At 36.0% G+C, this 25657-nt stretch overlaps 1 protein-coding gene across 1 annotated transcript in view; it reads left to right on the forward strand.

The window, feature by feature from the left end:
- The window catches only part of LOC120627971 (synaptotagmin-7), a 429893-nt gene that overhangs the window by 12092 nt on the left and 392144 nt on the right, over positions 1–25657 (forward strand). Inside the window, exon 2 of the mRNA XM_039896112.1 lies at positions 19250–19351. Coding sequence (XP_039752046.1) covers positions 19250–19351 — 102 coding nt within the window. The remainder of the gene's footprint in view (positions 1–19249; positions 19352–25657) is intronic.

The following is a 25657-nucleotide window of genomic DNA, read 5'->3' on the forward strand; positions in this document are numbered from 1 at the left end:
ATCCCATCGAGTACACGGTCTGCCTCTGTTGCGCTTGCCTGGTGGGCCTCTCCATGTGGTTACTGTTTTGGTCCACCTGTGATCTGTGAGGCGCGCCACGTGACCCGCCCATTTCCACTTTAGTTTTTTTGCGTAGCTTAGTGCATCTATTATTTTCGTTGCTGATCTTATTTTTGTGTGTCTTATCTTGTGTAGCTTTTTAATGTTTAGCATGCTCCGTTCCATTCCTCTTTGACATGTATTTATATTGTTTTTTGTTTTATTTGTAAATTTCCATGTTTGGCATGCATATGTCAGGCATGGAATAAGGCATGATTCCATAACTTTCTTCTTAAGTATTATAGGTATATCACTCTTAAATATCTCCTTGCAGCTCCAATATTGTTCCACGTATTTTTTATTCTTCTCGCAATTTCTTTATCGTTTCTGTCTCTACTGAATCCAATTAATTTTCCTAAGTAATTATACTGTTCGACATATTCTAATTCGTCATTTTCAATTTTTATAGCTGATCTTATGTAATTGGTCATGGCTTTCGTTTTTGTTACATTCATTTGTAGACCTACTTGTATGCTAGCCTTGTGTAAGGATTCTATCATATTTTGAAGTTCGTTACTCGTTTCTGATAGCAAAACTACGTCGTCTGCAAATCTCAAGTGGTTCAAGTATTTGCCTTGGATGTACAAGCCTTGATTTTTCCAATCTAGCTTTCTAATGATGTATTCTAGTATTGCAATAAAAATTTTTGGGGAGACAGGGTCACCTTGCCTAGCTCCTCTACTCACTGGAAAACTTGGTCCAATAGATTCTAGCTTTACTCTACTAGTGCTGTTTTTATATATATTTTTTAGTATCGTTATGTATTGGATCTCTACATTTTGTGCTTTTAGTGTTTCCCATATACATTCGTGTGAGACAGTATCGAAGGCTTTTTGGTAGTCAATAAATGCAATGTAGAGAGGTCTTTGCTGCTCTTGATATTTTTCTATTACTAACTCTAAAGCATGTATATGGTCCAGAGTCGAGAACTTTTTCCTAAAACCAGCTTGTTCTTTGGGTTGATGTTGTTCTAAGGTTGCGCTTATTCTTTGATTTAACATTGTAGAGAAGATTTTATATATACTTGGTAGTAGACTAATGGGCCGGTAATTGCCTATGTCTTTAGGATCTCCTTTTTTGTAGAGCAAGATAATATTAGATTCCGACCATTGTGATGGAGTATGGGTTGTTTTAAGTATCATATTAAACAATTTTGCTAGTGGTAGAGCCAGTATAATACTGGCTGCTTTAATTGCATCGTTTGTAATATTGTCTGACCCTGGGCATTTTTCAGGTTTAAGTTTGTTTATAATTCCTAAAATTTCCATAGCTTGTACTGGCTTTATAGAGCGTTGTAGTCCCTCGGATTCAACGGATTCATTCAGATCCAGACTGCAACTGCTTTGCGTTTTTGGTGCGCTATATAAGGTTTTGTAGAAGTCAGTCGCAATTTTAATGATATCTTTACGGTTATAAGTTACTATACCAGACTCTTTTAAACCTTCAACCCACGTTTTCTTTGTTCGTAGCTCTTTGTATCCTCTTTTTAGGCTTCCTTTTTGCTCTAGGTACTTACTAATGACTTCGGTTCTGTATTTCTTGTAGTCATTTTTTATGCATTTACTTGATAATTTGTATAGAGCCTTAAGTTCGTTTTTCATGGGCAGAGTTTTGTTTTTGGCTTTTTGTAGTTCTTGTCTTCTGCACAATAGTATTCTTGTGTGTTCCGTTAGTATGCTGCGGTCTCTTTTCGTATGGTTTGAACTATGTATGTCTTGCATACTTTTGGTGATAGAAGTTATTATTTTATCATAGTATGTTTGTACTGATTCATTCGATCCTGCGTCGAGTAGAGATAAACTAGTTTGGAGCCTCTCTTTATATAATTTAATTTTTTGTTCATCTTTGAGGATGCTACTTAGCTTGCTTACGTACTTTCGTCTACTCTTTATTGGTTTTGAGAGCGATATTTGAGCTCTGAGTGGCCTATGATCTGATGGGTAGTTTATGCTCAGTGTCTCTGCATTTTGAAACATTTGCGGATAGTTTGACAGTACATAGTCTATCTCGTTTTTAACTTGACCGTTTGGAGAGCGCCAAGTCCATCTTCTTTTGGCTTTTTTCTTGTAAAAGGTATTTATAATTGCAAGCTTATTTTCCATTGCAAAATCTATAAGTTTTTGCCCTCTATCGTTTCTTACTCCGTACCCATAGTTCCCCATTATTGTGTATTCGTCACTTTGTGGCTCTCCTATTTTTGCATTGAAGTCTCCCATTAGAATAAATTCCTCGTGTGCTATGGCTATGGCTGTGTCTATAGTTTTATAAAAGGTTTTTATTTCTTCTTCGTCTGATGTTTCTGTCGGGGCGTAGACTTGTATTATAGACAATCTTTTACATGGTAACTTTAAGTTGAGTAGAGCGACACGTTCAGAAATACCAATATAGCTTTCTATATATTGTTTTAAATGTTTATTTATTATGAAGCCAACTCCATATAGGCCCGGTGTTTGTCCAGTAAAACAGAGTATGAATTTTTCATATTCATCTATTATATTGCCGAGGCGCCGGACTTCTGAAATACCAATTATATCGTATTTTAGGTTTTCTAGCGCTTTCTCCATTTCCAATATTCTGTCATATGATGAAAGTGTTCGGACGTTGTAGGTTATTATATAAAGGTGATTTTTTTCCTTCTTTGTTTGTTTTGTGTGGTATGATGATGTGCTTGGAGGGTTATGGTCGGAATCTTCCGCGGTGACCAGCCGTCTTGGAAGATGTGTTATGTGTATTTTATGTTCTTCTTCAATTATTTTGTAATTATTTGGGAACGGCTGGAGTGCTCGTTGCTATGCCTTCCTGGTGTTGTCCTGGAAGTTTGTGTTGTTGTTATTGCTAGTTAGGAAGTTTAAAATTCCCGGTTTTAAAACGCTTTCGGAGCAACTTGAAGATCTTTGCTTTGTCTGAGTAGCTAGAGATTTTGTTTTTTTGTTTGCATGCGGTCTCTGTTCAGCATAGCTTTTAACAGCGTTTACCGGCGAATTTGAGAGGTTTCTTTTTTTGTTGTTGGTGTTGGTAGGCGTTGTTGTTTGTTTGTTGTTGGTATTTTTTAAAATGACAAGCTTTTCGTATTTAATTATGGCGGTGTTTCCATTCTCTCTTTCAGCTTTTACTTGCTCTTGTAGCTCTTTTCTTATTTGTAGAACTGATTGGGGGTAGTCCTCTTTCACATAATATGGTGTACCTTTTAAAGTTCCTTTATTTTTGAGGATACTAATCTTTCTACCAAGTGTTGCAAAGGTAACAACTATAGGTGGCTTGTCGCTTTTTTTTCCTATTCTTCTGATGGCTACTAGGTCAATGTAGTCTAATTTTATCGTGAAATATTCATGTACGAATTTTATTATTTTGGTTTCCATGCTAGAGTAGGAATTTTCGTCTTCGTGAAGGCCAAAAAATACCAGATTACGCTGCCTTGCCTGTTTTTCTAAAAAGTATATTCTTTGTTCTTGGTTTTCCACTCTTTTCTTGAGATTTTCGTGTTTTTCTTCTATGACTGCGATTTTTCTTCTAAAATATTATTTATGTTTATTGTTACGTTTTCCGTCACTTCTTCACCTTTTTTATTTATAAATGTTTTTTGTTCCTCAAGCTCCTTTTGAATTAAACGAAGCGTCGCCAATACCTCCTCCATTGTGTTGCAAAAAGAGTATTTGAAGTGTTAGTGTGTGGTAACCTTGCGGCTTTCTTGGCCTAGCGTGATGGAGTTGGTTTTGCACTTTCCTACAAGTAGTGCCCTCTGTTTAAAGAGATATACCTATATAAATTTCTCCCAAAGAATGCCGCCTTAGTATACCAGTTAAAGGTAAATAGGGTTAATTATTCTTGTTACCATGGAGTTCCGCCATTTTGGATATATCAAGTATCAAACATAAGCACATCATTAATAAAAGTAATTTGGGCGATAATAATTGTGTTCTGATTTAATAATGACCTCGCATTTAATTTCCGCCGAAGATGCTTAAGTTTTGAAGTGTAGGTACTATATAGCGGAAGTTATTTTGTATGAATGCCTAAATGGAATGCCTAACGAATTAGGCGATGTCTATCGGAAGAAAACGAGTCTTGATAACTATTTAATGGTTTTAAGTGACAATGTGAGATGGTGATAACAAAAAAAACAACCGGCTAAGTTTGTTGTGGGCTTCTTCTTAGACCAGGGCGCGTTTGGAACCCTCGTAGCTTTAGTTTTAAGTTGACGAATTTAGTAATCGCCATCAACTCACTTCTATGTTATATTTTACATGTAATGTACGCATCAAGTGCCATATATGTGCCTATTTGAATAAAGAAATATTTGACTTTGACTTTGACTTTATTGGTGAACGGTTGATGTTTGCCTAGGAATCTCCTTAGATAAGGCGTTATTTATTGAGGCATTGTCATTTCTTAGCGTTAGTCGAAAGTATTAGCCCGCAATAACTACCTTGATATAGCTAACCACTGTCACTCATAACGATTTAAATAAACGGGTCCAAGGGCATTGCTTTGCTTATCACAAGTATAGTTTATAGTTCGAGATAAAGAACAACTTTCCTTTAATTTTTAAGCAACCAATACAAATAGAAATCAATTGAATTCGGTGTTAGTTTTTAATTTTAAAGAATATTATTGACTCTCATTTTGAAATAATTATATATATTTATGTATTATTAATATCCATTGTATAGGTATTTATTAATTATCTATCTTATCTATCTTTAAACGAGCAATTCTTGTATATATATAATTGGAATCTCGGAATCGGCTCCAACGAGTTTCATGAAATTTAGTATACAGGGGGTTTCGGTGGCGATAAATCGATCTAGCTAGAATTCATTTTTAGAAAATGCCATTTTATTTATGTTTTCCGGTAATAACCGATTTGGTGCAGACGAAGTTGCACGGGTCAGCTAGCTATACTATACCTTGTCACTGTGGGAGGAGACTCGTGACTCGTGAATGGGTTGATATAATGATTATGCCCGCGTTCTTTAACCGCGTTTATTACGTTTTTCACGAATCCCATGGGAAACGTTTGCTTACCTCAGACAAAAAGTAGTCTATGCTACTCTCCATCTCTCTTACAAGACAACAAGTTGATTGATTGCTAAATTAGGGCGTCATATGTGGGAGACCTGTGCCCTGAACTGGGCCGGTAATAGCTTGATATGATGATGATGTTGAAAGTAACTTCATATTGTAAGAAGAAAATTTACTGCATCGGTAATTCTCGCTGACAAAATTGCGGGCATATTAAATGAAAAAGATAAAATAATATCTGTTAAACTTTTGCTTTCTGAAAGGATTTTCAACTTTTTTCCATTCCTTAGTTACCCATGATATTTCTTTCTCTGTCGAACAGGAAAGAGAATCAAACTGTCGAACCTATATCACATGCCTGACTTCGAACGTTAAGACGATTTATATCAGCTTTCAGATTTGTTAAAACCAACCCTTTTCTATTTAGTTCAGCCTTGAATACACTAAAGCGAAGGTCGAATCCTTCCTGACGAAGTGGTTATGATTAGGGAGTCCCTGGTTTCGATTCCCGGCGGGGGTTTTTAGAATTTATATTATAATTTCTGGTCTGGTCTGGTGGAATGCGTCGGCTGTGGCTGTGACACGTATTTACGTGTTAGAGTTTTTGTATAAAGTCGCGTAAAAACCGATTAGGGATATGGACTTAATATAACGTCTATACCTCTAACATAACCTAACCTGTGTAGTGATATTACGCTGGAAAACGACGGCATAACGTGCTAATATCGGGCCGATACTAAAAAAAAATTACAGATAAGTCCAAGCATATTTTTTGGTCCATTCGGGAATCGAACCATGAACCATGAAGGGTCCTTACTCAAACGAGTTAATCACTAGGCCAACGAAGCAGTATAGGTATATTTACTAATACGACTCTACAGTGTTTATATCCTTAATAGTAGGGATCCAATATCTTGCAGCCTTGTAACTTACAAAAATCCTTAATCGTACGAACTGAAACCTTTTTCGAATCACATAAGGTTAATTTTGCTTTGGCCTCCTCTTGGTGAAAGGCGTTAAAATATGATTTTACTTGGCGACAGACACTTTGTCACCGCATAATGAGATAAGTTATATGAATTGGCGATTTGGGGCAATTTTAGGCGAAAATGAGTTTTAAACGGCTATTTTTATTGTAGTTAACTTTATCGCTGAAATGTTATTGAAGATCGCTCTCATGCGCAAATATAGAGTGCGGAGGAACTGTATCCTGATATTCCTTATTGTGGTGACTGCCTCTTTGGTGGTAGTGGTTATCATGCTTAAATACGGACGAGGTCCTGGGTTCGAAACCCGCGTCTTGCCAAAGCTTTGCAAGGTATTGTTTTTTTTTCCTGTTAAATAATTTTCAGTGCCAGCTGTTGGGAAAATGGTGGTGTCATCCCCTGAACAGCAGAGAACACGTTAAACCTTCGGTACAGGTTATTTTCACTAACTTGTGACAATAGTCGTAAAAGCCCACCAAACAATGCTGCTTAGCGGCAGAAATAAGCATGGTCTGCCATGCTGATTTCGTACTTACCCGTATAAGCTCTGTCACAAAAATCTCCACCCGTACAAGCCTTGTAGTGAACAGGTATTGGCTGGTAATGATGCCGTCATGATGATCAAAGTTCAATTGTTTTGTTTTTAAGGAAACCGGTAATAGTTCTTTGACATTTTCTATTATTTTATTCCACTACAAGTTATTTCTTGACTGCAATCTAACGGCTAACCTGCTAGGGATATGGGAGTTGTAGTCCTTAATCCTCATCGGTTTTTACGCGACATTGTACCGAAACGCTAAATTGCTTAGTGGCACGTCATTGACGGTTTGGTGGTAGCTAGCCACGACCGAAGCCTTCCACTACCAATTATTTTATGAGCAGAGGCTCCTTACATACGAGATACCTCTGATACGAAAATACTTATTTAAATAAATAAATAAAATAAACGTTAAATAAATATAGGTACTATATAAACACTTAGCCCTCTAGCCCTAAAGGAAGCGAAGCTTGTGAACAAAGATAACTGATAAATATTTTTAATTGTATTTTGAATAATATACATAAATACTTATAATATACAGATAAGCACCCAGACACTTAAAAACCTTCATGTTCAGCACACAATGTAGTATATTGCTTAAATATGTATATACTTATATATATTATGTATAATATGTATGTAGCATTAGAATTTATGAGTAAGTAGTTTATTAAAATTATTTTTTATATATATAAATATATATTTTTTATACTCAAATTGCTGCACCTTTTTTTTTCCTACCGTCAAAGGTTGTCTGGAAGAGATCGCTTCAGTGATAAGACCGCCTTTGCACGCTCTATTTTATTTTTTTATTTTAAAGTTTCTTCTATTTTTGTGTTTAATTTATATAAAATGTGTGTGTGCAATAAAGACTTAAAACAAACAAACAAGCAATCATTTTCCACTTGTGGGAATCGAAACGGCCTTGGACTCAGAAAGCAGAGTCGCTGCCCACTACGCCAGTCGGCCGTCCATTATTTGTAAATAATGTTTTCATTTTACATCACCCGCCTTCTGAACCCTTGTCGAACCCCATGCACGTTTATGGTAACAGGTAGGGCTTCCTGGTGCCATCCATATTATATTTTTATTGTAACCTGCATAATTTATTTATTCCGCAGCCCCACGACCTTGTCACGTCAGTTTTATAACTTTTCCCCTCTCTGGGGAACCTTTATTCAGTCCCCTGAAAAAGGTCAAGCAGTAAACTTTATGTAAATTTTAATGACGTTGATAAAATGGGATGTTCAATGAAAACAAGAATGTTTTGCTCCAATACGGAAAAACTCTTTGTGTGTTTGTTTGCCTGTTCCTCCTTTACGCCATAACTAAACAACCAAACAATTTGATTTTTGGCATAGAGTTTGTTGAGAGTAACACAGACAGTTTTTTCTCGCGAAAAGAGAAGCCAAAGTTTTATCCCCAAGGCCCTAGATCACCGCTTATAAATCATAGGTAGAATGTATTACAGATAGTAAAATCAATACGATAATCCGAGATAAGTATGATATATAATATACTAGTTATAAATCATAGGTAAGGTCTACGTAGGTTTCCAAGCGCAATCGGATGATATAAAATAAATCACATCCAGTACCTCCTTTATGAGCTTAACAGTCAAAGTGAATGGTTTCTGGGCGTCTCCATATAACACGAGCCATTAACAGCATCTGGTGGAAATACGTTCTAATTGGCCTTTTTTCAGCGGCACCATAAATCCTGTTAATTTGCTTACTGTCCCTGATTAATGTCCGGCATTTACATAAAGCTGGAATGAGATGGATCGGATAAAAACGTGCAATTTGTCTGTACTATAACGAAAACAAAAAAAGATTTCTGAGGCGAGTCTTCTCTAGACACTTTTAGGACTTAATTATCATCATATCAACCTATTATCGGCCCACTACGGGGCACGGATCTCCTCCCACAATTAAATAGGTAGGGGTTAAGGCCGTAGTCCACCAATTTGGCCCAGTGCGGATTGGTGGACCCCACACACCTTTGAGAACATTATGGAGAACTCTCTGGCAGGTTTTCCTTTACCGTTGAAGCTAGTGATATTTTAATTGCTTAAAACGAACATAACTTAGAAAAGTGATAGGTGCGTGCTGGGATTCAAACTTCTACCCACTAGGCTATCACAGTTTCATTCCGCCTTACTAATACCAACTAAAAGTAAATAAATAATAATAAATAAATATACTACGACAATACACACGTCGCTTTAAAGTAAGCTTAGCTTGTGTTATGGGAACTAAGATGACTGATGAATATTTTTATGAATAATAATACTTAAATGTTTAGAATATACCTACATATAAACACCCAGACACTGAAAAATGTTCACGCTCAGCACACAAACATTTTCCAGTAGCGGGAATCGAACCCACGGCCTTGGACTCAGAAAGCAGGGTCGCTGCAAACTGCGCCAATCGGCCGTCAAAAATATACATTCCACAAAATTTTAAGTCTTGACCAAGTAAAATGTCCAACATTTTAGGTATCTTCCTTGCTACTAGGCAGTTAGGTATATAACAGCGAGCGATATACAAAGTAGGTATATAGTAATTTTCATGTTTAACTTAGCAGTGTCCAACGAATGTTGTCGGATATTTATTTCTTTTGTTATTGGATAAGTTTGAATTTATCTGAGTTATAGTAAAGTGTTATCTCATCACCTTTTGCAAAATATATCTTTTACCGTTTGCAGGGAAGTTAATTGTTAAGGAGTTTTCCTAAAAAAAATTGGTTATTTTATCCTATAAATGAAATGAATGGGTGTTTGTTACTCTTTCACGCAAAAACTACGGAACTAATTTGACTGAATTTTATCCCGCTAAAATGTACGGTTCCCATAGGAATTATGAAAAACCAAAAACCGCGTAGGTATGAGGACGCGGGCAACAGCTGGTTAAAAAATAAATATAACATGAAGGTTTGGTACAATGCCAAAAAATACTGTAAGTCGAGAAGAACCCAAAGCGGCTACATAGCATGTAAGGTTGCCTTTTGCCTGCAACTTTTTGATATTTAATCTAGTCAAATCACGCTCTTAAAAGTATCTTTAAGCAGAGTTGTTCTGGGAGGCTTCGGACGCAGCAGGTTATAACCCTGCCAACAAAGACGTGCCCCGAAGTAATCTAGAGTTCTAGCGCGACGTCACGCCGCGTCGCGAAACCAAATATGTATTGGTTTGATATAAGTTCATAACCCTAACAGGTTAGCCTGTCAACATCTTAGACTGTTCATAAACATCATCATCATATAAACCTATAACCGGCCCAATTCAAGCCAGGGTCTCCTCCCTCAATAAGATCGATCGGAAACGAACGAAAAGACCAGGAAAAGTCAAAAGAAAACATATTTTGGTTGCCACCGATACGCTTGTTATTAAATTAGGGGTTAAATTTTATTAGGTCAAGTACTAGTAGGGTAGCCCACGATGCTAAATGGGGATTTACTCGAGCGTCGTAGAGACCTATTGGGATGCATAGCTTAGATGATAAGAAGAAAAAAATGTTATATGATATATATACCTTTACATCGGTGGGGGAAGCGGCTATAGATTTTTAAATATGTAAAAAAAAAACTGTTGCATGGACATCTTCGAGCGCGTCAGATATTGATAGCATCAATACCCTACGTATTTTTAATAATGTACGTATGTTAATCTGATCGTTTGCATGATGCGGGTGGTAGTATTTAAGGGATGAAAATGAAAAAAACAAAAATTTAATCGAGTGCGTCAGATTTTCTAAGGTAGTGTTAAGTGCACAAAAAAAAAGCTCTCATTCACTAATCTGACGATTTCGATGGGACGCAAACTCGCGGCCATTTTCATAATGTGCAAAAAAAATTCACCATTTTGAAATACTCAAGCGCGTCAGATTAAGATATATATGTTTCATCTTTATATTCTTAACGTACTGTCTCAAAATCTGACGATTATCTAGAGGGATTCGCCTGATCTGACAAAAAAAAATTAGAAAAACGGTTCACCTTAAAGGCCACCCCTGCAACTTCCCGCTAATTCCATTCCTAGGCGCTTAAAATTGTACTTATGGCATTTTTGATCTCAAAATATAATTTATATGATATTTTGAGTTCAAAGAAATAATATTTCTATGCATTTGAGCTCTCCCAGCACGAAAGTCTGATAAGAGTTTTATAGAACACTATTTTTGGAATTTTCAAACCGCAATAACTTTTGAATGGATCAAGCAATTTTCACGCGGTTCACGGCATTCAAAGCAGTTTTATCATCCACATAAGTAATCAATTTTAATTGATCGGACAACAAATTTCGGAGTAATCCCGAAAAAAACACTTTTTCGGGTTTGTTTCGTTCACGATATCTCTCGAACGAATCGACGAAATCGAATTTTTTGTAAGGTACTTTCACCACAAAATACACATATTATTTGTGTGAAATAAAGTTTATATATTTATAAACTTTTATTCACACAAATAACATTAAAATAGCAAAAAAAGCCAAAACGATGGAAACACGTTGTAAACAGTATGCCACGAACGATTCTTTATGATCAGCTGTGATGGCGTCATGGCAGCAGAAACCAGAGTGGGGACGGAGTGAGAGAGTAATAGATAGAGAGGAATATAAACGCGGAGAACTAAATGTGGGCATCACGCAGCTGCACGCATTTAACTTTATCGACGAATTTTTGTTATTTCGGCTTGCGGAAATCGTCAGATTATATATTTTTCATTATTCTTGAATTATTTCCTTCAAAAAAAAAAAAATTTAGCTACGCTCGAGAATGTCGCGATGACAACTTTGTTGCCCTCCCCTTTTTTTACGTCACTCTCAAATTGTCAGATTAGTGGAATATACACTTTTTAGGATGTAATTAACTCACCCTACCTTAATCTGACGCGCTCGAGAATTTCTGATGGTCAATTTTTTTTTACTAATCTGATCCTGTATCCTTCACGGGCGGCCTTATATATGGGCCTCATGTTTTGTGGAGGTACTTAACCGGGTACAAGGTATCCCCCTGTATATTAATCTGCCGCGCTTTAGTAAATCCCGAAATCCCCGCTTGGGCTCCCCTACTATACTTATTTTCAGTTTTCTTTGTAGCCCACTTTTAATTTTGTATAAAATTAAATTTTCCTGTAGTCAGGTATGATATCTTATACATGTATATGAAGCCTCTTTTTGTACTATTGAAGACGCAGTCAAGAAAGGCAGTGCTCTGCTGCATATTATCTATATAATATAATATATCTATATAATGCAATGTCTTCCCGTCCGTCGAACAGAGACTTTTATAATATAGTATATAGTACTGGATGTTTATGTTAATCTAAAATAACCTAAAACCTAAAATTAGCCTATTACATTCACTCGCTACATGAATATTTTAACAAATGACATTTTACATCATTACATTGATTTAATAGCCTGTGTTATGTCTTTTTCGTTGTAACTTGCGGTAGAAGTCGCCTCTCTGGCGTAGGCCACCCCCAGCTCTCTCCATTCCATTCTTTTCTTAGCGTTTCTCATCCACAAAGGTCCACTTACTCGAGTAAAAACGTCCGCCCAGCGTTTCCTTGGTCTTCCTCTTTTCCTTCTATTATTCCGTGGCAGCCACTCTGTCAATATTCTCGTCCATGAAATGGTATTTGCTCTGCAAACATGACCCGCCCATTTCCATCTTAGCAATTTTACTTGCCTCAGGGCGTCCCTAACTCCCGTACTTTTCCCTATTTTGTGGTTATTTAACTTGTCTGACAACTTTAACTGTAGCATGCTCCTTTCCATTTCCTTTCGCATACAACAATTTTCTCCTCATCCTCATCATTTCTTAAGTGTCCATGTTTGGCATCAATAATTTAAGCATGGGAGAATCGCGACATGTTTAACCTGACTTTTATGCTGATATTAATATCTATGTTCTTCATTACCTCCTTCAGGCTCCAGTATTTCTTACATGCTAGGGAAATCCGTATCTAAAGCTAATTAATTTAATTAATTATAATAATAATAATAATAATATATTAAAAATGATTCAAAACTTACGCTGTATGTTTATACAAGTAAATGGGGTTATCATTTGATTCGCTATACAGGTTTTTGGGGTATCGTTAGTTATTTTTTAGAGCGTGCTGGGATTCAAACTCGGCCCCCCGAAAGTGAAGTCAAGCTCTTAGCCAATGCGCTATCACCGCTTCGCAGCATCGCTGCCACTCAGGTGTAAGCTGCAAAAAAGGCAGATGAAGACAATAAACCTAAAACGTCAGACATTAAACATAATTTCCAATATATTTTAGCACATTGCTATAGAACGGTTTACCAATCCTGTTCACAGTAGGTACAGTTAGGGAGTATGTAACAAGGAGTTTATTTCTAAACCCCGTCACTGCCAGATGGCGCGCTTAGCCCAGCGATATTAACGCGCGACAAATATTACGCAAGCTGGTTTTGAGATATAACACTTTATTGCGAGAAAATATTATCCTACAGTGGAATGGGTTTCGTTAGGAAGCAGATTCGATTCCCTGGTCAGGCTGCAGCTTGTTAGGTATTGGGATTATACAAATCCTATTATACTCGTAAAATGACATCACACCCATAAATGAATTCTGTACAGAAGATATGCAGATGTCTATCTATATCCACATGGTTGTTTATATCCACAATGAAAAAGATCAATGTTTTTCTTACAAAAACTATATTGTGAAGCTATGGTAAGTATACCTATCTCTTTAAATTCCTCACGGAGATATTCGCGTGATTTAAGTTTACGGATAAGATAGATAAGTAAGATAGTATGGGTTTATTGTTAGAGGTATGACAGTTTTATTAAGCCAATGGTATGCAGCATCGAACCGGAACGCTAAATCGTTCTCGTAAAAGATCGACACGCGCATAGTACCTACCCTACGCGACGCGTACCTAATAAAGTGAAAGGGAGTCACATGAATTAACTTTCGATGTGATGTTAGAGCTGTATCTGATTTATTTCAGTAAAAACTCTGGCCACTGCCATAGTTTTTACTGAAATAATCTTAAAGCACTGTTTATGAAAACCCATTTGGTTTTCGGTTTCAAAGATAACTCTCAGAGACAGTTCATTATCTACCTCTTAAGTAAGTTCAAAAGCCTGTGAAGGTTTTCATTGACACGTCGTATATAGGTGCAGTCTTAACTCCACCGTGGGTAAAATGTAATTGCATTTTGCATTCGACTGCACTAACACGTTGCTACGACTTTAATATTATTGGTATTACGGTCACGATAATTGAATTCCATTCCGGAGAGACCACAATGCGTCTGGATAAGGCTGCAATGCACCTACCTACATACATTCCTATCGATTGTGTAACGAGGAGCCAATAGACTATGAGATGGGAAGACAACACGTTATACCTAGTGCTACGTTATCCCGGATTCGAATCTTAGATCATTGTTAGGTATTGAGTTACTCATAGGTATTATCAGTACGTTGTCAGGAAATTAGGAGTGTCAGCGTCGGTGTATCTGAAAGCACGTCAAGCCGCTGGTTATTGTCATTCATCATCCGCAGTCTATTAACGTCCCACATTCTTAACAATTATTCATTGTAAAGTCAACATCTCCCGAGGATGCTCCAGTGTCGGAGCGAAACGTGCGTAGAGGGTACATTGCCGAGGATCTGTTGTGGAGTATACGGATTGAAGTAATTATAAATTACACCATACAGACTCTCCTGCTGTTGGCGGAATATAGCAAATTAAGCTTAATTTTCATAATACGAGTATATTATGGATTTCCGCAAAGTAACGCCTGCTTCTATTCAATATTGGGTTATATCCCTAATCCCACATGCTGGGCTAGGGCCTTTTCAGAGACGGGAAAGACGGTTTTGGAGCATAGACCCACAACGCTGCTCCAATGTGTCTTGGTGGGCTTTAACGATTAATTTCACAAGTTAGTGATAATTACTGGGACCGACGGCTTACCATGCTCTCCTAGGCACTCCTAAGGTTCATTTTTTGTATGGATTTAAATTTTAAAATAAACTGAATATATATTTTTTTCATCTGTCAAGTGTCAGTTTACGAGTTCCCTAAAAATTACGTACCGCCGAATCATTGTCGTATTTAATTAACCATTTTAATTAAGATGGCCGCTAGCAATTATAGTCTTTATCTAAGAGTTAGTCAAACGTTCTCTTTCTCCACTCATCATTAGGCATCCTATTTAAGGTTTCTTAGGTTTAGTGAAAACGGAAAGACTCACCAACTAGGTAATCGCCACTTTTGAATGATTAATGATATTTGGTAATTATTGATGTAAAGGCTCTTGCGAGTTATATTGGGAGTACTACAGGGCCAAGGTCTTCCTCTCAGAATGAGAAGGGTTCTGGTAGTAGTCTACGTAGTCTTCGCAGTCTACCACGCTGGCCAAATGCGGATTGGTAGACTTCACACGCCGTTGAAAACATTATGTAGAACTCTCAGGCATGCAGGTTTCCTCACGATGTTTTCCTTTACCGTTTATAACAAGTGATATTTAAATTGCTTTCATTAAAAACGCACATATCATCGAACATGGTCTCCACGAAAGGAAAGCCGGGGTCTTAACCGCTAGGCTATCACCGCTTGGGACGAATGCTGACATAAAAAATGGATATAGTAGTGTGAAGCTGTTCAGACGACGCCTAGAAGTTTCTATCTATATTTAGTTTTTGTCGTCTCTCTTTGCACTATGCCTGTCACTTATGCGACAAAGTAGTGCCACTGCGGTAAGAAAAAATCCAATGAATATTTCATAAAAGCTATGATTATTTATGTAACAGCATAAACATGTATTTTTGCTGGTCCCTTACAAATATTTTGTCTATAACCCTTGCATATGTGGGATGTGAACTGTATTTTTAGGAGGAGGATCTGTAGGAGAGATTAAAAGAGAGGGTAAAAGTATATTTCAGCAATTTTTCATAACATGTACGTAGCCTCGATATATGGCTTGGAGTAATTACAGTCGTGTGAAAAGCAAATATGTTTTTCTAAAAACTGTGAAAATTGTAGTCTCTGATGGTGTGCATAATTTTTTGACGGTATGTGCTTGATATGTGTTGGAGAACGTGGGGGTAGGACTTGGGATAATACTTCTTACATTTGACATATAATCGAGCAGAGTTTCCCCCTACAACTACTTGATACAGAATGAATGCTTGCGAAGGTAATGCTTCTACTTTTATACGGCTCGGGTACCGTTTACAATGTTGACAACAAAACGAACCAATAATATTTTTTTACGATATCAGTTTCCGGTTATTTCACAAAATATATTGTTGCTTTTCTATTTGGAAAACATTAACTATTTACATAAGTATTATTACGAATCATATAAAGCAAAAAGTACTATAAAAGCAATTCTATATTACTGAATCTTGTAGTGACGTCACAACATGTTCATGGCGAAACGTAGGTATCAGCCAGGTGATCAAGCGCTAACATATGATATAGTTAGGAATCAGTTAGGTAACCTTTAAATCTGAACAAGTTGCACGTTTGCGTATTTTACAATTTATTGAAAAGACCAGACCTCATCGGCGCTTGCAGATGCTATGCACATTTTGCAAAAACCCGCAAAAATTAGACTAAAAAAGAAATATAAAAGAAATAAAAATAAATTTATGTGTATGCAAATAAAACCCCTTGCAAATGGACATAAAAGTTAAGTTTTCTTAATATTGTTTTTAACTTGCAAAGTAGGTACCTACAGGCTACACACTTTTACGTTCATAGCATTAATAGGTAGACAAAGTTCACTTTTCAATAATAATAATGTTACTGAAACGAACAAAGGCGCACCAAGGTTTAATTTTTACTCGAGTGCCAAATTACGAAGTGTAATGTTATAAGAGTTTATGTGTTTATAAAAGCAAGACAGTTTTATTAATCTATACTTATAATAAAACTTTAACTGGAAGATTTCTATAAATCCCTATCGCTACTAATATATTATATTATATTAAATGTCAATGTAAGTTTTTTTGTTACGCTTTCACGCAAAAACTACTTAACCGACTCATGAAAATTTGTACACATATTCTTGGAAGTGTTAGAAGTAATATAGGATACTTTTTATCCCGACATTACGCTCGGTTCCTTTGGGAGAGGCAGTGAAAATGTTTGATGAATTTACACCATAACTCCGACAAATTATAACAGATTTAAATAGTTATTTTTGTACTATAAAGGTTATAATATGTATTTAATATTGCCCAAACTTTGTGTAGATCTGAATGTGGTTTGAGATAGAGGACATAACTCCTCAGCGGACATCAGCAAACCCCTCATTCAAGGCTTAGCGATACTGAACACTTTAATTTTTTTTAGAACTATAACTAAATTGAACGCCACATCAAAAACAAAATCAAACGCAGACGAAGTCGCGGGCAACAGCTAGTTTAATTACTCTTTTTTTATTCAAAAGTGTATACTATCAAGCATATATTGTCTTATTTTAATAAAGATCTGATGAATATTGTCGGAGATAAATCTTCACAAATAACAGCAAGTCGCAAAGTATATGGGACTGTGATCGATGCGTACCATCCTACTTATATTATAAATACGAGGGTCCGCTAGTCCACAATAAATTCCTAATGCCAGAACAGGCTTCGATGTATGAGTGAAAATCTATACATCATCCTTTAGTATGTATTTTTATTTTTCACTTTATCATTACCTCGTGCACCGTCCACTGTCAATTATTCAACTACAAGCTTTTATGCTTAGGTTACCTTTACAAGATAAGACCTTCTTTGCACCCTAACGCGATGAACTGTTTTCTTAAATTGTTTCTTCGTATTTTGCAATTAAGCCATTCTATCTATATATCATACGAAGACTAGAAGTTTACACAAAAAAAAAAAACAAAATGGCCGTGGTATAGCGCCTTCTGTATCATCATCATCACATCAATCTTTACCGGCACACAACAATGCGCAGGTTTCCTCCCACAACGTGGAGGGGGCAAGGCCGTCAGCTACCACGCTGGCCCAGTGCGGATTGGTGGACTCCACACACCTTGGAGAAAATTACGTAAAACTCTCAGGCATGCAGATTTGATCTCTATGATTGACGCAAGCGATATTTTAATTAGGTATTAGAAACGCACATAACTTAGAAAAGTTAGAAATGCGTGCTTAGATCCGAACTCGACCCCCTAGAAGGCTAAAGTGAAGTCGAGCTCCTACCAAATGCGCTATCACCGCTTCGAGTTCAGTAGTCGTATTTTTTTGGCCGCGTACCTAATTTGTATCATTTAGCGACAAAACCTTGCAAACGGAAAACTTCATAGTCCAATATAGATGGTAAAAGTTAACGTTTTCCTGAACGAAGCATTTGCATATAAATCCACTAAAATACCGGATGTTATCTTAGTAACGTTTACCCTACGTATAGCCCGTAACTGCCGAGTGGGGGGTGGGGGGGAGTACAATTAGGGTAATTGATGTCCAGTTAGTCCGGCGGTTCTTGTGTGCAATTTGTTGGAGCTTACCGCTTTGGTATTTGCTAACATTAATTTATATTACTTATTTATGCTGATTTAATTAATATGTTACAGAACTCTACCAATAGGTGAAATTGCTTTGAAATAAGAAAAAGTGGTATGACAACGTCCTCCTATGAGAAAGAAGGCTAGTCCTCAAAAGTGAGGCAAAAAGCGAAGAGATTACTAACAAACTTTGGGAGTTCTACCAAAAAAAGGATTTGGTCTTTAAAAAGTGTGCTGTGTATGCTTTTTAATTAACGTAGCTATTTTGCACTAACAACATTAAAAGTAATAAAGAAGATACAGTTCCTCACTTTTATAAAACCATACCAACATAAACACACACACACTTACACAGACACACTCACATATTTGCATGCTTGCATGATTGATTTTCAAAATTCTAAACATTAAACAAAAAAAAAGTATAAAATTATAAACTGTAATAAATTGGTTAAGTCATGTTATCAGTATATGTGTAAACTTTATATCGGAAAGAGCGAGACCTCCAAATACAGGTTTTTTCCAAACTAAAATGGAGGTTTTCTAATGAAATTTAGATAACAAATAAACAATTTTTTCACAAGTTGAAAACCAGTTCAATATTCCTACTATATATATATATATATATAATATAGGTTGAGTAACAACATCCACACTTTCACTACTTTCACTACTTTCACATGTAAAATATATATATATATTACATTATAAATGTGAAACTGTGGATGTTGTTACTCAATCACGCAAAAACGGCTGAATGGATTTTGAATGAAATTCGGCACGCATGTAGCCTTTAACATGGAAGAGAACATATGCTACCTTTTATCCCGATTCCTTAAGGGCTTCCCGAGGGAAAATTGAAAATTATTTCCGAGCTAAGCCGCGGGCAGGCAGCTATAGCGGGGCGGAAAGGAAATATACTTTCTAAGTCGTGGGCAGAAGTTAGTATAAAATAAAACTAACCATAGAACGTTTAAAAAAAGTTTATTAGTCCCGTATTAAATTAATCAAACATCACAAAATCAAGTCTTTTGTTGGTGTTAATAAAGTACCAAACTTCATTCCTCTTGCTTTTTGTTTCAGGGCGGACTCAACAAGCACAGAAACTGGCAGAGACAAAAACATAAGTAGACTCAATGGATTCCTCAATTTGAAGACACCACTCATAAGTACAAAGACTTTGGGGTAAGTCATAGAAAAATTAAATTCATTATATGATTAAAGTTACTGGTACTTCAAAGAATATTTATTTAAGGGATGACTGAAAATTCAGCGCCATCTGTTTACTATAGCAGAAACTACGATGCAGCAAAAACTTTCAGGGCGAATTTGAACCATTTTGTTCTAGCTCTCGTAGGAGTTCTTGTAATACTGACTAGATGGCGTTAGAGAAGATTTCATAAACAAAATTCTTGTTACTGAAAGCGTTTATATAACAGCATAATATTTTAATATTCAACAATGATTACTTATATTTATATTTAGTAGCCTCAAATAATTATTATAAGATATCTCACCTATTGATATGCAGGGAACATTTTACTTCCTAAACCGTGATCTTTCATTAATTTTCTCTGCTTAATTCTCGGATATACTCTTAAATTACACAACTGCGGCATAAAACTTCTGATGAGTAATTTTTACCCTTACAATTTCATGAGCTATGTTTGCATACACAAATACCTTTAATATCATCATATACCTCGACCCATAGCGTTGCTTCATCGTAGAAAACTACTTGGTCGTTTCCTTGTTACTATAATATATAAGAGAACCGTATACAAAGTATATCTATACTTAATTATTTTCACATTTTCCTTGGCACCGACTTAAAAATGCTGTAAGAAATATTTATTTCTTGCTTTTAAGTGGTTTAACAAAGTCGGTTTTTTTTCGTAAAATTTTCCTTTCTGATTTTATGGTTAGTAGCGTGATTGGATAGAAGCAGGCGCTACTTTGCGGAAATCCATGATATATTATCAAAATTAAGCTTAATTTGCTATACTCCGCGAAAAGCAGGAGAATCTGTGTGGTGTAATTTATAATTTCTTCAATCCTTATACCCCACACCAAACAGATCTTCGGCAATATACCCTCTACGCACGTTTCGCTCCGAAACCGGAGCATCATTGTAAAGTCAACATCTCCTGATGATGCTCCGGTTTCGGAGCGAAACGTGCGTAGAGGGTATATTGCCGAAGATCTGTTTGGTGTGGGGTATAAGGATTGAAGAAATTATAAATTACACCACACAGATTCTCCTGCTTTTCGCGGAGTATAGCAAATTAAGCTTAATTTTGATAATATAGTAGCGTGATTTTCGGTGGGTACGTATAAAATCCTAAATTTGATTTGACTTAACACGCGAAGCATAAATATAGGTTAAGGTTGCATTTTCTTTGTGTCTATCGTTCGATCTAATCTGAATCCAAAGTGCAATAATCACCAATGATTTATGAGCTTACTTATTTAATATATTCACGCGTCGTTAATTCAGAAAAGTAATTGAAATTCGCATAATAAACATGGAACACCGTTCCTGAACTTTGAAGTAAGCATCCTCAACTACATACAAGAACAACAAGTCTAAACTCTATTAAGCTTTGTAGAACTTCAGAAAACTACCTTGTACATGCTATCCTACCTAGTATAGTTCTATAGTATAAACATGAGCTCATAAATAAAAGATTGTGTAGTTTTTATTAGCTTTCATTTAATATGCAATGTATCTTCTTTGTTAAAAAAATGTTAACCGCTTGTAGAATTCTTATTGGCATCTGATTTAGCTGTACCTGATTTGCCAACTTTTTTCCGTCAATGTGACGTCCACCTTGGCACCTTTGTACTGAGCAATCCCTATCCCTATCCCTATCCCTACAAATATTATAAATGTCAATGTAAGTTTGTTTGTTACGCTTTCACGCAAAAACTTCTTAACCGATCCACATATAACTTTGTACACATATTCTTGCAAGTGTTAGAAGTAATATAGGATACTTTTTATCCCGACATTATGCTCGGTTCCTTTGGGAGAGGGGATGAAAGTGTTTGACGATATTACATCATAACTCCGACAAATTATAACTATAGAGGTTAAAATATGTGTTTAATTTTGCGCGAACTTTGTGTAGATCTGATGAATGTGGTTAGGGATAGAGGACAGAACTCCTCAACGGACAGCAGCAAACCCCTCATTTAAGGCTTAACGATACTGAATACTTACATTTTTTTAGATCTACAACTAAATTGAATACCACATCAAAAAAAAAAATCAAACGCAGACGAAGTCGCGGGCAACAGCTAGTATGGTAATAAAAGTGGAAAGTCTTAGCGATTTTTTTCAGGTATGGTCTGGTTGGAGACTTCAGCTGTGGCCAGATACCACCCCACCGGCAAAGACGTGCCAAGCCGCGTAAAAACTAATAAGGGGTCTAGCATGTGTCTAATGTAACTACCATAACCAAAACTTCTTATTCCCAAGGTGGGTTGACGTCAGACAGGACGTGTAACGTAAAAAATTCAATATCAAATAAGAACGATCATTCAACTACGTTATCGTGCCGTGTCTGGCTTCTTGGATTGGATCTGTCCTAAAAACTATTAGTCGGGCTTTGGTGGTATCCAGAATCTGATTATGGAGCTACTAACCTACTGTTCAAACATCGCCTAAAAATTATTATGCATCTATGTAGTTACGTATTGTGTAAGTGTATGAAAGCATTTATTTATCACTAGCGTACCCAGCCCGCTTCGCCGGGCTAGATTTTGTTTTATTTTATTTAAACAATAAACTTACATCATTAATTTTTTAATTTAAGTTTCATAATATATTAAATCATTTATTTCTCTCCGTATTCATTATCTTCTATTCTCTTCTCGAGCGCGTGAAGATCATTATCTACACGCATGTAAGTACACCCAACAATAGAATATCATCATAGTAAATAAAAGCTGTATTTGACAATTTGACAGTTCAAAATTAGCAGTGCTCCGATCGTCACCAAACTTTACAGAATTACTCGCCAGGTCAATCAGAAGATTCCCTGAAAGTTTCATTGAAATCGGTCCAGCCGTTTCGGAGCCTATACGGAATATACCCACACACTTTCTTTTTTACTAGTATATATATATATAAATATCCATTCTAATGAAAATACGTTTATTTTGGTACTTAGTTTGTACGTATAAATATAGTTCGTGTAAGTTTATGTTATTATATTTTTTTACTTTATGTACCATCCACTTTCCACAATTGTAACGGCTTTGTACCCTCGGGTTGCCTTTAAAAGATCTCTATTAGTGATAAGGCCGTCTTTGCACTCTAGCACTAAGTACCTACTATTACTGTTTTCTTTGTGATCTATTCTATTATTCTATTCTCATTGTTTTTTTTTCTATTCTATTATTCTATTCTACAAGAAGGTAACAAGAACCCTGCAGTAATTCAAAATTATTCCATAGTATTTGGGCTCGTTTAATTTGTTTGGAGGCAAAAGGCGTGAAAAACTCCCTATAGTGGTCCATGACGAAGATAGGCTGGTGATCATAGAAAATTCTCAATTCTACAACAATATCATAATTGACGGCCGATTGGCGCAGTGAGCTGTGGCCGTACTTTCTGAGTCTAAGGCAGTGGGTTCGCTTTCCAAACCGGAGGATGTTTGTATTATGAACATGAATGTTATTCATTGTCTGGTTGTTTATCTGTATACTAGCGGTCTCTCGCGACTTGGTCTGCGTATAAGTCAACCTTAAAAGATAGATGCTGTCGCGGACTTTTTTTAGAACTTTTGAAAGGAAAACGAAAAAAATGGAAGACTTTGTCATACATGATTTTATCGTAACTTTAACTATTTACGCCGCGGAAAAAGTCCGATTTTAAAACATTCTTCATAGGTGCTATGCTCCTATTAGTTTTAGCATAATAATATATTTTCTTTAGCCTTTCTCGATAAATGGCCTATCCAACACTGATAAAAATTTTCAAATCGTACCAGTAGTACCTTAGATCATCGCCTTTTAGTAAACAAACAAACTTTTCAGCTTTTAACATTAGTATAAGTTGATAAGTTGATAAGTATTTAGGTATAGTATTCCTTAACATTATATTATCTTGGCACCCATAAAGCTCACTTAGAGTCTAGATGGCGATGTATGTATTGTCGTAATATACCTACATATATATTTTTTATTTATAATAATATCATATTTGTGCTACTTGGATTTATTTTTACATGTTCTTTATACTTTATTATTAGACAAAAAAATACTTCGGATAGACGGTTGTAACTAGTAAATTGTATTGTTAAAACAATACAATTTACTAGTTATTGACGACGATGACAAAATGTTATGTCAAAAAAACAAACACGAGTAAAAATAGAAAATAAAAGGTAAATGTAAGAGCAAATGCGTGAGCTGTTTATTTTATCATCTGTTTGCTTATTAACGTAATATTCGAGTTTCCATGTTCGTGATAATAAAAGTTCTTCTATCACTAAACTAAAAAAGGAGGAAAGTCTCAATTTGGTTATATGTTTTTTGTAACGCGATTACTCGGAAATGGATTACCTGGATCTTATAGTTATTATAAGGAAATAACGAGTATAAGAAAAAAAATTGACCAAGAAAACCGACATTGTTAAACAACTAAAAAGCTAGAAATAAATATTTTCAACAACATTTTTAAGTATAATATATAACTTAAAAACCGAGAAGAACGAACTTTAAAAAAAAATGTCGGTTCTTTTCGGTTCTCTTTTTTTTTAGTGTTACTCGTTATTTCTGTGTAATAAATAATATTAACTATCAGATCCAGATTTTCCCAATAACAATGTCTTTAGGATATTGTTCAGTACAACACAATTATCTCTCGACTAGTTTGGAGGAGAACAATTTGTGTAATAATAACATAATTAATGTATCTTATCTACGAGTATACATGCCGTCCTCGATATTAATATGTATGTATGTATGTATAGATTGAAGGATATTATTATCTGATGGTAAGTGATGATGCAGTCTAAGATTGTAACGGCCTAACTTGTTGTTTGGTTAACGTCAAGGCTGCTTGTAAGCAGGCTCCGCTCTCATCTCTCAAAAGAAAAAACAGTAAAATGATGTTGGAAAAGAGCAATCTGCGGAGTTTCTTACCGGCTCTTCTCGGTATAATCTGTCTTCCGAACCGATGGTAGAGTAACTAAAATTACGATGACCTCTATTGCGACGGTGTCAGCTTTGTCTGTTTTTCCTCCTTTAGCGGTTACTTTATAGTGCCTGTCTAGCACGTAGTGTTTCCGCGTCTTATCACATATTCAGTCTAGTTGTGGGCATTTAGTCATTTCTTTTGATAGTATCCTTGTATGTCCTATGTTTGTATCCTTCTACAGCCCGTAAGCCCTCAGTCTAAGGGCTGCAAGTGTGGCTTCCTCTTTAATGTGTAGGTGTAGTGGTGGTATGCATAGTATAGCTTCCAGCGCAGTTGTTGGTGTTGTGCTCATGCAGCCTGTGATAGCTAGGCACGCTTGACGTTGGAATTTTTATAGTTCTAGCTAACACCATATTTATAAGTATACAAGATTCTCCTGCTTTTCGCGGAGTATAGCAAATTAAGCTTAATTTTCATAATATATCATGGAATTCCGCAAAGTAACGCCTGCTTCTATACTTCTTAACATTTTTTCTGTAACAACACTGAAATGTTAAGTTCATCACTTTAAGTCGACAGTACAAGAATACGGTGCTAGTCGCTTGGTGCTCTTTTATCGTATAGCACCAATGAGTCGATGCTATATTGCTTGTTTAGTGACCGTGTCTATACATAGTAACATTATAAGTGTTTTTATTTATTCGACTACAAGTTAGGCATTGACTGCAATCTCACCTGGTGGTAAGTGATGAAGTAGTCTAAGATTGAAGGGGGCTAACCTGTTAGGGAGTACCTATGGTAGTTATACCCCTAATCGGGTTATACGCGAAATCGCAGAACACAAAATCGCTTAGTGGCACGTCTTTGTCGGTAGGGTGTTAGCCATTGCCAAAGCCTCTCATCAGATCAGACCAGAGAAAATTCTGCAATTATTAATTCCCAAATTGCCTCTGCCGAAAATCGAACCCGGCACCTCCTATTTAAATTCACAGCGCTCACCGTTGCACCAGGGAATTCGTTAAAAGTCTACGAAGGTCCGTGGTAGTTCATGAGTATTACAAAGAGATGGCGCTGATTTTATTTGCAGATACAATTAGTGTAAAATATTTATTCTCAGGACCGCAGGATAAAATAATCTGTTTATTTATATCGATGAGGTTCATTGATATACATTAGGGTTTAAAGACCACAATATAAATAAAGTTCTTTTAGGTTCTTTTATATTTTATTTTCATTACTTTTGAGTTTAATATTTCATATTTCCTATAAAGAATACACAGACCGCTCTCAAATGCTTCAGCGAATAGAACTTGTGATACATACATAGTCAAACGTTTCCATTT

The sequence above is a fragment of the Pararge aegeria genome, chromosome 12, assembly GCF_905163445.1.
Source record: "Pararge aegeria chromosome 12, ilParAegt1.1, whole genome shotgun sequence".
NCBI classification, from domain to species: Eukaryota; Metazoa; Arthropoda; class Insecta; order Lepidoptera; family Nymphalidae; genus Pararge; species Pararge aegeria.